General features: G+C 37.3%; 1 protein-coding gene across 12 annotated transcripts in view; it reads left to right on the top strand.

The window, feature by feature from the left end:
- The window catches only part of LOC119795708 (adhesion G protein-coupled receptor L2-like), a 141,942-nt gene that overhangs the window by 23,920 nt on the left and 100,236 nt on the right, over positions 1 to 17,786 (top strand). For all 12 annotated transcript variants that reach the window (XM_038303865.1, XM_038303866.1, XM_038303863.1 and 9 more), the window contains exon 2: positions 6,052 to 6,267. In XM_038303865.1, the coding sequence (XP_038159793.1) occupies positions 6,192 to 6,267 (76 nt within the window). In that variant the 5' untranslated portion in view covers positions 6,052 to 6,191. The remainder of the gene's footprint in view (positions 1 to 6,051; positions 6,268 to 17,786) is intronic.

Raw genomic sequence — 17,786 nt, 5'->3', positions numbered from 1 at the left:
AGGTCATAAGTACATTTTTCAAACTATTTGTAGTCAATCTTTCCCAGTTAGAAGATTATTCACAAGTAGAAAACATTTATGACACCTGCCAGTCTTCCTAGAAATGCATGTCATGAAGTTCATTCCAAGGTCAGAGAGTGCACTTTTCAGAAAATTGTTAAAAGAATGCTTTTAAATTTGTTAGATGCTGAGATTCTTTGTGTTCTACAAAGGAATGTTAAAAAAAGGCCTACTTTTTTTTTTTATAAAGACAAAGCCAGCTGATTTACCTTTGCTCATGTTAATGAGACATCTGCAGTGATTTCTTAAGTGTAAATCTACAATATTATGATGTGTAAACCCGTGACAGAGGGTATCGGTACAAACACCTCTTGCCAGCTGCCAAACTTAGTGGGGGAGGGATGATGTTTGGGCTTGGTTTTTCTCCAAATTACTTAAGCACCTTGTGTCGACTGAGACAGCCGAATATATACAAAATAAGTCTACAGTGAAATGTGAGGCCAACTTTAAGACAGCTAAAGTTCAGCCAACACTAGAACAATAACCAGACAATGTCAAACACAGCAGCTAGTCGGAAATAGAGTAAAACAATTAAGGCTTGCCATGGTCCAACGTCCAAAGTTAATGAGTACTCACACACATCAATAAGCTGAAGCAACATTGTAAAGCAAAACTGACTAAAATTCCTTCATATTGATTTAAGGCAATCGTCATAAGATTGTTTTGGGAGTTATGGCTCTAAAAAGTGTCTCTTGTATAGTCTTTTTTTCAGAAATAAATACACTTTTGCTGATTTTTAATAAAATAAAACAAAGATTTACATTTTTTAAAACACTACAGCATTTATTTCTCAGAATGACCTCATTTCCAATCATCTACGTATTAGATAAGAAAATTAAGAGGATTGAGTTCCAATTAGGAAGTCATCAGCATGTTGTTTTGTTTCGCCATGTGCAGCTGCGGACCAGTTTCCACCCAGTTAATCCTGATGGCCGTTTATCTTATCATCCAAATGTTGATAAAGCACACTTGGCAGATTATGCTGTGTGAAGGTGCAGCTCTGTTTGTGGATGTTGGTGGGGACTTCTCTTCATCACCGGTGGAGCCAAGGAAATGACATCATGTCCCTCCAGGGGTTTAAAGCACAGCTCTGACAGGACTGTCATGACAAAAGAGTTCCTCTGGAACATCACGGTGCACCAAGGACAGGAAAAAAATTTCCCTCAGGCTGTTTTTTCTTAGTTCCTGTAGATCCTGTCTCCCACTTCTAGTCCATCAACAGTTTTTTTTTTTGGTGTTTGAAATTCCCCTCTCAAATGTGTCTTCCCTGCTCCTAAATGTAGGGCATGGAGGTTGGTGGAAGAAAGTTCTCCAAATTAGTACTTACTCACTGAGTGGAAGACGCACGATTGTGATGGTAAGATCCAGCGCTCTTCATCTCTATTTCAATTGTAAATTTTCAGCCTTTGCTTGGACTTGCACATTAGTTTTTTGTTCCAGTCTTACTTGATATGTATGTATGCGCTCTTTGACGCTCTCCTCTGGGCGTTGACAATTGAAAATAAATTAACATTCCTGAGCTTTATTTTTGTCTTCTTTAAGCTTGTTGAGAAAACTTGGAGGCAAACCCACGAGGTCAGGCCGTACTCACAGCCTATCAATCCTCCTCGCTGACCCCACCGCCCCATTTCTTTCTCCTCATTCTATTCTTTGCCTCCTTTGCCACCCCCCCCCCAACCCCCACACACAAGTCTCACATCTATTTAGTTTCTCCCATCTTAGAAACTCCCACACCCGTCCCTTCTCCCCCATTTCTCTTTCACCGGACGCCTCTCCAGCTTGAGCGAGGCAGACGTAAGCTTTGTCAAAAGAGCCTTGCATTCATTCAAGCGGCTGCTGCAGGCGGCCCTGTATTTCATGTTAAGACATGTGGGCTGTCTCCTCCTGTCCATTTATTTTAATTATCCTTTAATTGCTCGCTGTCCATTTTTAAATGCTTGTTTATTATTTCTATCAGGCCGATGTGAAATATTCGCTGCAGACTGTGATTTTCTCCATTATCTTAACTGATGATTGATCTTTCTCCTTGGATTTCAACTGTGTCGGCAGGAGAGACAAAAGAAAAACAGATGTCAGGAATGTTTGCAAATCATTTTTCATTTCTTTGGTGGGGTTTTCGTACTTTTCTACAGACAGATACACAGTTATTGGAGAGAAGACCTCTGGGGATATAAGGTTTTTGAGGAAAGGAAGCCTAATGCACAGATCAGAATGAATGCCCTTTTTCTGTTGTCGTCTGGTGTGCATTACATTTGTGGGCTCATTAAAAATAGTTACACTGCAGCCTGTATTGCAGGAGGTGACTGTTATGAATCTTAATCTTTCTTTAACCTTTAAATGATTTAGGATGCAAGTCAAAATTGGAAAAGTGATTTTTTTTTCTGTACTACCAATAATACTTAAAACTACTCAATACTAAAAAGCACATTTTCTTTTTTAAATATCCAAAAGAAAAACTTGCAAAATTTTGGTCCCTAAACTTATTACTCAATAGTCTTTATTTTAATTAAGGCTGCATTCTATTTGGCAGCCATGTAAATGTTTTATTTTTGGTATGTGATGACAATATGAGTGATTTCGATTAAGCAATCATTATTTTTGTTTTACATTTACTTGTCTGCTAACTAAAATGTACTTTGAATTACTTGCATTCCAGTCCTCTTTTATTTTAGTTTCAGTCAATCTAAGAGATCGACAGAAGAATACACTTTTAGGATTTCTTTTTACATTAATTTAAATCTCAGGAAAAACAACATCTCCATTTGGACAGAAATTGTCATTGACTTCTTGATTCATGACAGGATAATCTAATTTGCAGTTTACTAGTTTTGTCTTTTTCTTTTAATGTATCTGCTCAAGAACAATTGATATGATTGGATTTTCTCTTCCTTCCTTCCTTGGGTCCTTTGTACATTCCTTCATTCCTTTCTTCCTTGGGTCCTTTGTGCGTTCCTTTGTTCGTTCCTTTGTTTGTTCCTTTGTTTGTTCCTTCGTTCATTCCTTCGTTCCTTCTTTCATTCCTTTGTTAATTTTTTTGTTCCTTTGTTCATTCGTTCCTTTGTTCATTACTTGTTCCTTCCTTCCTTCCTTCCTTCCTTCCTTCCTTCCTTCCTTCCTTCCTTCCTTCCTTCCTTCCTTCCTTCCTTCCTTCCTTCCTTCCTTCCTTCCTTCCTTCCTTCCTTCCTTCCTTCCTTCCTTGGGTCCTTTGTGCGTTCCTTTGTGCGTTCCTTATTCGTTCCTTTTTTCATTCCTTCGTTCCTTCCTTCATTCCTTTGTTAATTTTTTCTTTCCTTTGTTCGTTCGTTCCTTCCTTCCTTCCTTTGTTCCTTCCTTCCTTCCTTTAATGGCTGCATGCCTTTTTAATTAAGATATTACACATGCTTACATAATATTGCCTTTTATTGAATATATTGCACAACACTTACGTAAAACATGTTCTTTGTGTTTAATAGAAGTCAGGAAGATGTTGTTGATGTGCTTTGATGCAATTTTGGAGAATCATGTAATTTTTCCACTTTCTTAAATAGCCTGCAGCTATTTTATTAATTTTTTTTTTATGTTTTGCATCATTAGAATGAAAAAGTCAGATTTAGTCAGAATTGGAAGTGGGAGCTCACAGGATAAAGAAAATTATTCAATATATAGCCGTTCATCGATGGAGATTTTCTTTGAGCAAAAATGCCGGTGCTGTATCCATCTCATTTTTTAGGCTGTAAGGGCAGGTTTGTGCAAATGATTAATCTGTAAAATATCCAAGGGGTCAACATTGACTAATTTCCTTTGAAAATAATGTTCTGCTTGGAAAAATTGAGCCCCTCATCCACCAAATTACGACTGCTCACCCCTCATCCCCCGTCCCCTGATGTGAAATTATGAAGCGTCTGTCAGCACTCGTGTAAAGCATCCTCACATTAATCGCCTAATCCGTTTATCTCAAGTCTGGACTCATTCAGCGCAGAAATCCCACCAAACAAAACAGTGTTTTTTAGGAAAGATGAACATGTCTGTGCACTCCAGCAGCTTAAGGGAGAGAGGGGAAATGTTACTCAGCAGGGCGACAGCTGATCAGGAGAAAGAACCCTGGGGTTAAGAGGGCAAGACTTTATCTTTGATGCTGGACAGAATTTTGCACCCTGGTGTCTGGATGAGCTGAGGGGTGGCTCAGCAGGTACTTGAGGGGCGGCGGCACACCTCCCAATAACCGGTCCCAACAGTTTCCAATCCTTTCTTGTCAGCCAGCATTATGTTTATGTCCTATGTCGAAACCTCATATTTGGAGGATGATGAATGCCTGCAGGACTCTTCTTTTTTTTATCACTCTGGAGAGTTGTTTCTCTCTTCAGTATTGAACCTGTGGCAGTCGTGTTGGTAAACTGAGGACTGCAAGCTGCCTCAGCAGACATTGAGTGAGACTTCCCATACAGGAGAGCAAGCCAGCTCCTCTTTGTTCTTATCTGATCTGCTTCGGCGCCACTGCCAGATAAACAACTGCAAGAAAAATAAAAGCACAATTCCTATAAAGCCACCCAAGATTAGCTGATAAGTTTCAGGCTGCCTGTATGCGTGTCTCCTTGGTGCAGAGTTTTCTGCTCAAAAGCTTGGTCAGGGTGACCTCAAATAAAAATAAATACTTTCAAGCTTCGGCAGGCTGGTTGGAGAACCAGCAAGCTTTTATTCCGCTTCCAGTAGGTCCTGGTCATGTATTAAATCAGCCTTCATTTCCTTGAAAGATGTCTAAGTAGACTAATGTGAAATCTAGGTGTATCAGTGAGGCCTACAGAGAGATCAGGGCTGACTTCTCTGCTACTCAGATTTTGGGTTCATTATAAAATGATCACAGCAATTGAAGAGTGCATCTCATGTAGGAACATTCAGCAACATGATACATTTACTCTCCTCTCCATGAAGACAAGTAGTAAGTGTTTGGTGCTATGTGTGTGACTGAGTGGATGTATTATTTAGAGATGCATTTTGTGACCAACTTCATCTTTCTACATTTTGTATAACTTAGATCTATTTATTGAGTTAAAAGAAAAGATTAAGGCTTTTTAAACTTGCTTATTATCTTATGTTAGCCGCTTGCAGAGTTAGCATGATTTGCCTTAGTAAAGCAACAGCCTCCAAGTTTATGTTCTTGAAAGTAAATACCTGAACTGAATTTGAGAACATTTCAAAATCCAGCATGGTTTACATCTAATGGCTTAACCAATAAGTACAATACACAGCAAAGTTGTTCTACTTGCATTTAGGTACATAACAAATGTCATTTTAAACAACAGATATTGAGTGTTCCTCCCCTTTTATAGAAGCAGTATTTTAAATTGTGGCTTTATATATGTTTAAGCATGCATATAAATAAGCATGTGTGTGTGGGTGTGTGTGTGTGAGACTTTGCTGGTCTTTATATGTGAAACATAAAAAATCCCCTCTTCGATGTTTGAGTTTGGTAAGCAGCTTATCTGTCTGTCTCAGACTCTAACCTTTTGCTGCTTCCACAGACAATGGACTGTTTTTGCTGCCCCTTGATAAGGCAGGAAACAAAAGTAGCTTTCAAATCCTGCTCATCTGTAATGAAGTGTTGCCAGAGCAACTTTCTTCTGCTGTGATCTAGCAAATGCAGAAAGCTGAGCACAGAAGTGTAGGAGAATTATGTCGAGTAAACAATTGATTGCAATGCTACAGCGAATATGTGCTGAAGTTTGTTATGTGCTTTGGTTTCATGTGGGTACCCTTTTAAACACTTGGGAGAACAAAATATGTTGGATTTTCCAGAAATGTGAACATTAAAAAAGTCCTTGTTTGATCCAACCTTTGTTTGTTTTTTTGGTCTTCAAATTGTTTAGACATTTGTTTGGTTTTGTTTAAAGTAAACCTCAGATGACTTATTGGATCTTTTTACATAACTTAGATTCAATAACGCTATAGTGATTATTATGTTAACTGTTAAGCCTCTAAAGTCTTACAGTTTTTCCTTTTCTTGTTTACTTTTAGACAAAAAAGATGCTCAGCAACACTTCTCGGAGACCTACTGATCGTTGAAGTCTTTCCGGCTCTCCATCCTCCGACTGCGACACTTTGAAGCACTGTTATCAGCCCATCAGTCATTTGGATCATTTGCTAACTGCAGCACAATGGCCTCTGCACTGTGGAGGTGTCCAGTGTTCCGCTGCCTCCTGCTCCTTCTCCTGTGCTTTCACTGTATACAAGGTGAGTTTGCAGAAGGTGGAATTAATGAGATTCCATTATCCTCTGGGAAAAGCTTTTCAGTATTCAACACATGATGAATGTGGTGAATTTATTTGAGCAAATTGTTCTAAGCTGTGTTTGAAGAGTAAAAAGCAGGTAGATAGTTTGCCAAGGTCTGTCTTTGGGTTCAACCTTTTGGTTTCAAATTGTTGCACTAGTCTAGACATTAACTAGGATCACTACCTCATAGTCTGTTAACTTAGGTAGTAAATACTGTAACATTTCCTGGTATTTGCTTATAAATGAAACTTTGAAAATTATGCATTTGTTTTTTAAACTAAAAAAAGAAAATACACATTTGATTCTGCTCATAGAATACTATGGTTTAATAATTATTACATTCTAGTTTAAGTTTGTTACTGTTTGACGTTGATAAGCAGAAATCTAACCTTAATACCCAAAAACATTTAGTCATAATCCTTGTGTGTTTATTGCACAGAAAACTAGCGGACTTTGTTGTCTGACCCCCATAATAAACAAATAATGGTAAAGTTAATGACTTGTCTAGTTAAATCAGCTGTTTACTGCTGTTGAAATCCTGTTGTCAGTTACAAAGCTGTACATTTTAAACTTTGTTACCTTGTTAAAAGTGGCCGCTGGTAGTTACAAGCAATTTTTGCATCATTTACCATTATCGGTTGGGAAATATTGAAAAAGAAATGATAATTTATCAAGGCAACAGTTATTTGCAATCAATGGTATTCTTACTGTTGCTGTTCAAATGGTTAATCTTAAATTCTTCTACTAACCTCACACCTACCATTTTCCAGTGTAGCTGGTGTACTGAGGTGGCTTATATTGATACTTGGTTATTGTATAGTATGTTAAGCATTGCACGATTTACAGTGTGAACATCGCATTCTGACAAATTTTTATTTATATTAAATAGAGAGTAATTGATTTTAAAGCTGTTATTATAGTAAAATTTGAATTGAGAAAGCTTCCTGGAGGGAAAGCGAAACAACTTCAAACCAGTGGATTGTTCTTAAACTTTTACGGAATAACTATGACCTTGATGACTGAGGATCTTCAGCAGCATACTGTTATTATAGTGATTTTTTTTTTTCTCAACAGTGTCCTGTCTGGCAATGTGGCAATAAGAATAACTGTCTTGATGCCAAAAAGAGCCCAACAGATTTTTCTTTCACAAGTGGAGCAATACGGCTATTGCCATAGTGTTCCACTTGTTTCATGCATATAAATAGCTTTATTATAATTATGCAGGGAGTTTTACAGATTATATGGACTCTGCAATGTAAATAGAATACAGGTGCTGGTCATAAAATTAGAATATCATGAAAAAGTAGATTGATTTCAGTAATTCCATTTAAAAAGTGAAACTTGTATATTATATTCATACATTACATACAAACTCATATATTTCAGATGTTTATTTTGTTTAATTTTGATGATTACAAATGACAACAAATGAAAATCTCAAATTCATCATATCAGAAAATTAGAATATTACTGAAGACCAATAAAAACAAAGGATTTATAGAAATGTTGGCCAACTGAAAAGTATGAACATGAAAAGTATGAGCATGTACAGCACTCAGTATTTAGTTGGGCCTCCTTTGGCCTGTATTACTGCAGCAATGCGGCGTGGCATGGAGTCGATCAGTCTGTGGCACTGCTCAGGTGTTATGATAGCCCAGGTTGCTCTAATAGTGGCTTTTAGCTCTTCTGAATTGTTGGGTCTGGTGTATTGCATCTTCTTCTTCACAATACCCCATAGATTTTCTATGGGGTTAAGGTCAGGAGAGTTTGCTGGCCAATTAAGAACAGGGATACCATGGTCCTTCAACCAGGTACTGGTAGCTTTGGCACTGTGTGCAGGTGCCAAGTCCTGTTGGAAAATGAAATCTGCATCTCCAAAAAGTTGGTCAGCTGCAGGAAGCATGAAGTGCTCTAAAACTTCCTGGTATGTGGCTGCGTTGACCCTGGACCTCAGAAAACACAATGGACCAACACCAGCAGATGACATGGCACCCCAAACCATCACTGACTGTGGAAACTTTACACTGGACTTCAAGCAACGTGGATGAAGTGCCTCTCTTCTTTTCCTCCAGACTCTGGGACCTTGATTTCCAAAGGAAATGCAAAATTTACTTTCATCAGAGAACATGACTTTGGACCACTCACCAGCAGTCCAGTCCTGTTTCTCTTTAGCCCAGGCAAGACGCTTCTGACGCTGTCTGTGGTTCAAGAGTGGCTTGACACAAGGAATGCGACAGCAGAAACCCATGTCTTTCATACGTCTGTGTGTGGTGGTTCTTGAAGCACTCACTCCAGCTGCAGTCCACTCTTTGTGAATCTCCCCCACATTTTTGAATGGGTTTTGTTTCACAATCCTCTCCAGGGTGCGGTTATCTCTCTTGCTTGTACACTTTTTTCGACCACATCTTTTCCTTCCCTTCGCCTCTCTATTAATGTGCTTGGACACTGAGCTCTGTGAACAGCCAGCCTCTTTAGCGATGACCTTTTGTGTCTTGCCCTCCTTGTGCAAGGTGTCGATGGTCGTCTTTTGGACAACTGTCAAGTCAGCAGTCTTCCCCATGATTGTGTAGCCTATAGAACTAGACTGAAAGACCATTTAAAGGCTTTTGCAGGTGGTTTGAGTTAATTAGCTGATTAGAGTGTGGCACCAGGGGCCATCCATTTTGAACCTTTTCACAATATTCTAATTTTCTGATATGATGAATTTGAGATTTTCATTTGTTGTCATTTGTAATCATCAAAATTAAACAAAATAAACATCTGAAATATATGAGTTTGTATGTAATGTATGAATATAATATACAAGTTTCACTTTTTAAATGGAATTACTGAAATCAATCTACTTTTTCATGATATTCTAATTTTATGACCAGCACCTGTAGAAGAGGAAAAACTGAAAAAAGGAGAAAAGATCAAAGAAAGAGGAGATAAAAGGGAGATAACGATAAAACATCTTCAGTCTGCTTCATCACCTGCAAAGAGATGTAAAAAGAAGAGCACAACCAACAGACATGGTACGAGACATATAATAAAGTAACACCTAGATACTATCGCTGAAGTAGTATTATTTAATCTGACATGTACTCTGTGTTACCTGAAGAGAAGAATATGGGCTTTCTGTATGGAAGTGAATCTCTGAGTACCTGGAATAGTGAATTTAAATCCTTATTGAATTACACACCACATAATATTGCGAGATAATTTTATACAAAGAAAAAAAATTTTTTCGGCTTTTAAACTTTTACATCTCACAGTGATTTCTTCAGATATTTTTTGGGATTTTTTTCTATCATCTAAAAAAGTGTCCGCTTCGACAGTGACACTTGAAACTGCTGTCACAATTCTCTGCCCACAAAGTCTCAAAATGACACCTTTTCTGCTCCACAAGATAAATTACAGACTATGTGAGTGTACTTTGATGAACAAGTCTCTCAAAGAACTTATGCATTTTTTATTCCCATCTTGATAAATGGATCTCCAGCACCCAGCTAACATGTAACCATCAAAAGACATGCACGAAAGTAAGGGACTTGGAAATAATGTGACTCGGTTATAAATCCCCAAATGCAATCCAAGAACTATTTTTTTCTCTTTTATTCCAGATTTTTATTTTAGTGTCTTCTTCCTTCCCTCAGTTTGATTTGCACATTTGGCTTTAATTACAAGTGTTGTGACAAAACACACCCATCGGTTATACGCCTGCACAACGGGCTGATGGTTGGTGTGTCTGAATTAATGATGATCATTTCAGTCTTTCCCTTTTCAGACCCATTGTATGGTGGTAAAAAGTAAAGTGAAATTACAGGGTTGCATGCTAGGAGTTTGTTAGAGATAGATGTTGAAGCACTTTGTTGTAAGAACTTCCTTTTTAATTGAGATTTGCATTATTTCTCCCTCTTGCTGTTCTTTGATAGATTTCTTTTCCAGTCCCATTTTAGATCTGGCTCTGGTAGACGATTTGTTAACAGCGACAGCCTGCTACAGCGCAGCCTATTCCAGCTGTCTCTCTAGTAGTAATGCTTCTTTTTGTTTTGTTAGATTAGGTAAAATTGAAGAAGGGCTTGCTCAGGTTCTTGAAGAATAGACCACTGATTTGGTCTGGCTAGGAAACAGAGTTGAATAGTCTTGTTGAATTTCTTTAAGGGGAATACTGCTTTGGTATGCAGAAAGTGCAGGTTTTGGGTTTCAAGTTGATGTGAAGGCTCTCAGGCCAAAGAATGCATATTTGCCAATCCGTCAATAAAGAAGTATGTGTGTGTGCGTGTGTGTGTGTGTGTTAATGTGTGGGTCCATCTGAAAACAATATCCAATTCTATCCACATGCCACTCACCTTCAGCCTGTCCAGCCCTCAGGGCCTGCATCCTGCCGCTTATGATCTATGTTTCCATCAGCGTCCCCGCAATGCAAACTCCACCTGGTAATTACCTCCTGTCCCTCACCAGAAGAGGGTATAATCAGGTTATGATTTTCACCCAAAACAACCCACCTCCCCCCCATGCTTTGAACTACTCACTGACATACCTGAAAAGAAGGCAGTTGTTTTCTCAGCCTGTACTGGCTTTCTCATCCAGTGGGAGGAATAGACTCGTTTGGTTGGAGTTTTAAAAAATCTTATAAGAAATGCAACAGAAATTGAACTTAACACTTTTGTTAAAGAAAAAGAACTGAACTTATCATTTAGAATTTTTGTTTACGGAGACAGACAAAATATGTGGTATATTTTTTCATGTAATAAATCAATAGATAAGGGATGTAATTGTATTTTTTCTTGCGTTAGTAGTTTAGAAATAAGAAAGAGAAGAAAGAAAGGAAAAGGGGGAGAGTTTGGACAGCCTAGGATATCTCTGCTAACCCGCTGACAGTTTATAAAAGGTTTTTGTTACAAGCCAACTTTTTTTTTCAGTTTCTCTTTCTGCAGTGTTTTCTCAGTCTTCATTTTGAGTGTAAAAATACAGGCATGTTTTTTTTTTTAAGTGTGTCTATAGACAGATCCCTTCACTGTGCAAAATGAGTGGCCTCCAGAATTGACCTCACAGTCTTTAAGTGGGATCAGACTTTTTGAGAATATTTATCATACTTTGGAAGGAAAAATCTGTTATATATCTGGTATTGAATAAGCAACTGGAGGTAGAAAGAAATGTAAATACGAAACGTAAGGTTTCACGTGCAGTCAAACTGCATTTGCTTGTCCATGTCTGATTTTCTCAAAAAAGGGTTTTAAAATAGCCATCTTAGAAAGATATCATAAGCAGATGCTAGGTTTAGCAGGAGGGTTTGTTTTCTCATTACTGCATGTATCTGTGACCTCTGGCGTTTAAATAATTTAATGAAAACTTGTTTGTTTCTGTTGTATTTATGTGCATCAAGGCCTTTGCTTGCTTTATTTGTGCCAGTAACTGCCACACAAGCTTTCTCCATGATTAAAGCTCTGTTGTGGTTGAAAATGTTTTAATAAAATCCTGCTGACTTCAGACACTCTGTTTTCTTCCTTTCGCTCCACAAGAGTTATTTACAAAATAAATCAGCCTGGTTAGAATATTCATTCGTAAATCTGCAACACTGACGTTTATGGTCAGGATGAAAGAATGCTTTATTTCTGCTGTTGGTTCTTGTTTTGAGGCTGTGTTTGTGCAGCTTTTGTAGCATGGGCGGTTCTAGACAGGGGCCAACAGGGGCCAGTACCCCCTGTAGAACAGCTCCTGGCCCCTGTACTAAGATCTGCAAAACCTGAGTTATAAGTAAGTAAATTTTTCCTTAAATAAGTGTATTTTCCCTTGATTTGAGCAGGAAAATAAGACAAATTCCTAATAGAAAAAAGGTGATCTACGTTTAAAATAAGGGAAAAAAAAGATTCTTTTAACTTATTTCATGCATTTTATCTTATTTTTATTATAGGAGGAAAAAATACTCATCCTTTTGGCAAATTATATTATCTACTACATTTAGGGCAAATAAACTTTAGAATATTTAATTATTTATATCAGTGTTTGCTGTGTAATACAAAATCTATTCCTTATGATGAAATGAGCTTATAGAACAGACCATAAATGATTCGTACCTTGGAAAAATGTAATATTTCACCTTAACAATTCACTTTTACAATGAATTAGAATTGATTCTTTTCCATCAGTCCAATGACTGTGTGGTTATGCATCCTATAGATACTAATATGGCATTAACATTTAGCAGCAAATTAATCAATTAATGTCATTTTATGACATTTGTGAGAAAAATTAGTGATGCATTTTTTTAGATCAATCTTTGGTTATATGAATTGTTCTTTAAGACTCAATATGAGAATTGATTTGGAATTAGAAAATACTTTTTTTCTAACACACCTCTAGTCTACTGCAATCACAAATGCTTTTTATTTTGATAGACTGGGATATTTAGTAGACGTTTTCTTCCTCTGCCAGAGTTGTTGTTTATTTCTATTTTCTTTGACTTAACTCCACACCTTTGCTGGTCCTGCTAACTGCTGCCCCCTAATTAGATCTTAGACAGAGGAAATGGCTACCTGAGCACAACTTCACTATCATCTACTGGCTTGTGGGCATCAATTATTTTAATTATCAGAGTGCTTGGCAGCTGCTTAGAGGAGCTTATGGCTGCTGATTGCTGGGACCAAGTTTGAGGAGGACAGAAATAAACCATAGAACTTTTCATCACCTGGGGTTTAATAATTATGACTGGAAAGAAGCCAGTCCAGTAATGCGCTTATTACGATCTGAATAATTGTTAAATTAAATGAGGACTGACCTTTTATTTAACTTGAAATAAAAAAAAGATACACAAAAAACATACACAAATAGAGAAAATAAATGCACTTTCCCCTTAGCCGTTTTGTAGATTTCATCAAACTATATTTGACATCAAATTAGGCATTGGATATATCCAGGGAATGAAATGTGCTGCTTGATCTAGCAATGCATCATATTGTGATATCTACAATGTGTCAAATGAATATTTTACATATTAGGGTACTCAGAACAGCAGCTTTTAGCATCGCAGGGCCCTACAACAAACATCAGCTTGTTGTTTGGATCTATTGTCAATGCTACTGTAATATTGCTTTTCTCTGCAGCATGCAGAGAGCTACCAAGCATGGTAACAGAGATCTATCCACCTCACACTGCATAGATAGCAGCTGTATTCCAAACACAGTGGAGAACTTAGCAGCAAAACAAGCTCCTATTCCCCACAGGAGCCAAACACTAAGACAAGAGACAGTGGCTGTACTATCAGGTGAGGAGGTGAAAGTAAAACTTAATAAATACTTTAAAGCAGAATCCTGGAACTAATGTGAATTGGATGCTAATCATAATCCTGTCCCTGTATGGTAGATTATAGATACAGAAGAGAAAACTACTGTGTGTTAGGTAATTACTCACAATAAATAGGTGAAATTGTGATGACTGATGAAATTACTTTTGATTGATATCATTAAATAGTCATTTGTAACTCATTTTTAATCAAAAGATTTTGTTTCTAACCCCCTAAATCTTCATATGCATTCAGATTAAGTCAAATTATAATCACAAATTTCACTGTGTTTTGGGGGGTAATATACCATAGATCGGCACAAAGCACTGCATCTTTTTGAGAGGGTGGACAATTTCATTTTCTTTAAATTTATTAATCTTACCAAAATCCAGTCCAAAGATATGCCTTAAGGTGGTAAAGCTGAACAATAATCAGAGGAGCAGCTCGGAGGCATATGATGTGTGGGGAGATCACTAAATCTGAGAATTCGAATGAAAAAGATAATATTCGCCAGCCGTCTCTTTTCAATCAGAATTATTTTAACAGACATTTACATTTTACATAGGCTGCAATTTATTACATATAATCCAAGTAGAATGCATACAGAAAAGTATGAATTACATTGCAAAAAAATATTAATCTAAAGAAGTAATTTTTTCTTAAAATAAGTGCACTTTTTCTTAATTTGCCAATGGAATCCGAAAATTGACATTTAAAGTATTTAAGGGTAAAAAGACTCATTGCATTGGCTGATAATCTTATTTTCCGTCTCAAATTAAGGGTAAATATACTTATTTTAAGACATTTTTATTAATTTTCAGAATGTTTTTGCAGTTTAGAAAGAAGAAGTCTATAGGGTATGAATACTTCTGCAAGGAACTGTGTGTCTTGGTCCTTGCCTGTCTGATTTGTAGTCCTCTCCCCTCATTTCCTTGTAGCCTTTTATAACCCGTCCATAAAACGATGCTTCTGCCAGAGGGAAGTAGGTCATGCAGGTATTGGACACTGTTGTATATCTCTCAGCCCGCTGCAGAGCTCCTGTCTAAAGATATGAAAGACGACAACCTGATTCAAAAGGAGCAGCAACAAAGAAGGAGCAAGTGCAGAGCGGATTATCTGCTGCGACTGAATACGAGCTGCTATCTGAGTCATTAGAGGAAAGAAAGAAATGTTTGGGAGGGGGTTGGTCATAAAATGTCAACACTTGTCTGTGTTTTAGTGTAAGATAGTCTAACTAAAGCTTCTTTTACAAAATTGCACAAAAGTCTGCTCTAAAAGATTAAGTGGCTTGTGTTTGATTGGTTTTATATTTCTATAGAAATAAGGGTCAGAGTAAAGAGGAAGTGTTTGTCAAGGTCCTAAGAAAGTTGTTCCAGCACAAATAAAGTGTTGAGAAAAGACTTTCTGGTGGGTGCAATTTTCTTTGAATTCTGAAAAGGGTAGAAAAAATATGTATGAAAAACGAGGCACTTTATTTCTGAAGAGCTGTTTCACAACATCATTTCTGCCACGTTTGAGCCCCTGCTGCTCTGGATAACACACTGTACGCCTCTCACTGAGGGGCTTTTTTGTTGATAGTGAGAGACCCCTCCGCTGAACACACCAGCGCGCTTGTGTTTCTCCCCCCAAAAGGTCGGAGAGGTTAACGCCACGTCTCGGCACAACATTTGTGTCAAACGGTGCCATACATTGTGCTGATGGAGGGCCCTCCCTCGTGCCACACTGGTATTTCCAGTCTTGGGCTTGACAGAATTGAGGGGGGAGGCCATTGTGCTCCAACTTCTCTCTGGCCCAGGGCCATACACAACCAGTCTGTCATCCATTGATATGCTTGGCTTGCTGTTTTATGATTCATATTGAATGCTGTGGGTCCATGGTAGGGCGATCATGAATTATATGCTAACCGTGGGAGATTCACAGATGACTAGTCAATCTGTGTGGTGAGAACAAGCATAGAGGAAGGAAAAATATGATATATCAGTGCTTCATTGAAATTCTGCACAACTGGAAGTATTTCAAGAAATAAGGGCAGCGGTCCATCTTCTGGACTGAACCGGCTTTCCTGCTGTTTGGAAGTCGATGTTAATAGAAAAATTGTCTTTTTTTCCCCCTAATTTGCTCCTTGCTTAACTAATGCAGTACAATGTCCTGCGAAAAATATTCATACTAGTTGAACCTTTTTACATGCTGGTGCAGCCACAAGTGTATCTATATATATGGCATTTATTGGGATTTACATAGGATAGACCAACAAAAAGAAGAGTGTAACTTTGCTGTTCAAGGAAATTTCTTTCTTTTGCTCGTTACATTTATTAATGTAACATGGAAAGGAAAGTGTATTTTTGTGTATTTAATATATTTGTTATGGTTCCTTTGTTTCTTTGATAAATCAGCCACAAGTAGTGCACAATTGTGAAGTGACTAGTTACATTTACTCAGTTACATTTATTTGCATAGCTTTTTAATAAAAATGTTGTTTTAGAAGTAGTTTTACTGCATCATACATTTACCTTTCCTTAAAGGTATAGTGGAGGATGTTCTTTTTCCCGGGTGGATCATTAAAATAAGTGGTCCTCCTAATTGTCAATCATTCTGGTGATGTGTTTACCTGAGGCCATCCTACCTGCTCGTCCCCATTTTCACTTACCGGTGGTGAGTCTGACATAGTGGAAAAATTGCAAATCTTCTTTTGGAAAGTAAGCTTGTATAAGCGATGCAAACGGCAACTTTTAAACAGAGCGTCCACGAGGAGAAATAAGCTTGTGCACACTCAGGCACACGTTTAATAGGTGTTCCCTCTCAAGAGCGAGTACAGGGTTGTGCATGTGCATTTTTTTTAAGTGGAGAGAACGAGTCTTTTCCAAATATCAAGGAAGTCCTCCGTTATACATATAAGTAATATCATCATGAAATTCCACTGCTCTTGCTTGAGTGAAATCTTTGCTTACTCTACACAATATTATTTACTTAACAAAAAAAATTTTTTTTTTACCTAAAATGCATCAGACAAGAAGACAGTTTTAGGAGATTATGACATGGAAGTTAAGGTAATATAAAGCAATAAGTGTATATTTTAGCTAGAGGTTGTTTCACAGAGTGGGAAAAACTACCTATTGATTGATGAATACAATCAATATATTGTATTCATTACTTTCCCTTAGTTTTTTAAATAAAAAAAGATTGTACCTAACTTTTTATTATTATCCGTCTGATTAACATCATTTTAGATAGTAACACAGTTTCTCAGTAGTTGAGTAACATTTTACCAAGTAAATGTTTTACTCTTACTTGTGTAATTTATTGGTTGGCTATTTTTTTACTTTTATTCATGTAGAAATTTGTAAAAAAAAAAAATATATATATATTTTTCTTAGTAGTCTATCCACCTCTGGTCTCTAACTATGCAAAGATTGTAAAAACATTTCCCTATAGGTTTATGCCAGTAATTACAGCAGAAGTGGGAGTACAAATACTTACCTCATGTTAAGCTTCTATCTTGGAGGTATTTAAAAAAAAATATTATTTTATTTCTTTTTCAGATGTTTATATCGTTCTTGTAGTTGTGTGTGACAAATCCAGGAAAAAAGTATGGACCATATGTGTGTACTGTATATTATATTTTGTCTCTCTTATTGTCTGATGCAGTATTGCTAGCTTCTGCAAACCTCACCAGTTATATTTCTGCATGACATTACCGTTTATTATTTTAATAATATCCTGGAAAGTTTGGAACTATAGGAGAACATGAAATTGAAATGAGCCAGACCCACACGAATGTCCAGGATCAGGGTTTCACTCTAAGGAAATGAAATACAATATCAGCTTCAATGGGTTCATCCTAGATTTATTGCAACAGCCATTTCCTGAGTGCGTTTTTAGTCATAGCGAAAGCAGAGAGAGAGATGTTTCCATCCAGCGCTTGAGTGTCGGAGTGTAACTCTTTCTCCATCCAGCAGAGGCTTGGCTGTCATTATGTGTTTTAGACAGGATTGTAAAAGTCAGTTTTATGGTGAGCTGATGAAAAAGCTCTTAATTTAACAGACTGGGGGATATGCAAGTTGTCTGGCAGTTTCCTTTTATTTGCAAAGCATGCCCCAAATCTTCCTTTGCTTGCAGCATCCTTGAGAAACTCTGTTCACGCCTCTTAAGGCAACAAGTTGTATAAATATTGGACATGCCTACCTTGCTCTCTCCCCTTTTAAATGCAGTCTAAGAA

The sequence above is a fragment of the Cyprinodon tularosa genome, unplaced genomic scaffold (genome assembly GCF_016077235.1).
Source record: "Cyprinodon tularosa strain WSP-4 unplaced genomic scaffold, ASM1607723v1 ctg52, whole genome shotgun sequence".
In the NCBI taxonomy this organism is placed as follows: Eukaryota; Metazoa; Chordata; class Actinopteri; order Cyprinodontiformes; family Cyprinodontidae; genus Cyprinodon; species Cyprinodon tularosa.
This window is presented reverse-complemented; position numbering and strand designations above follow the sequence as displayed.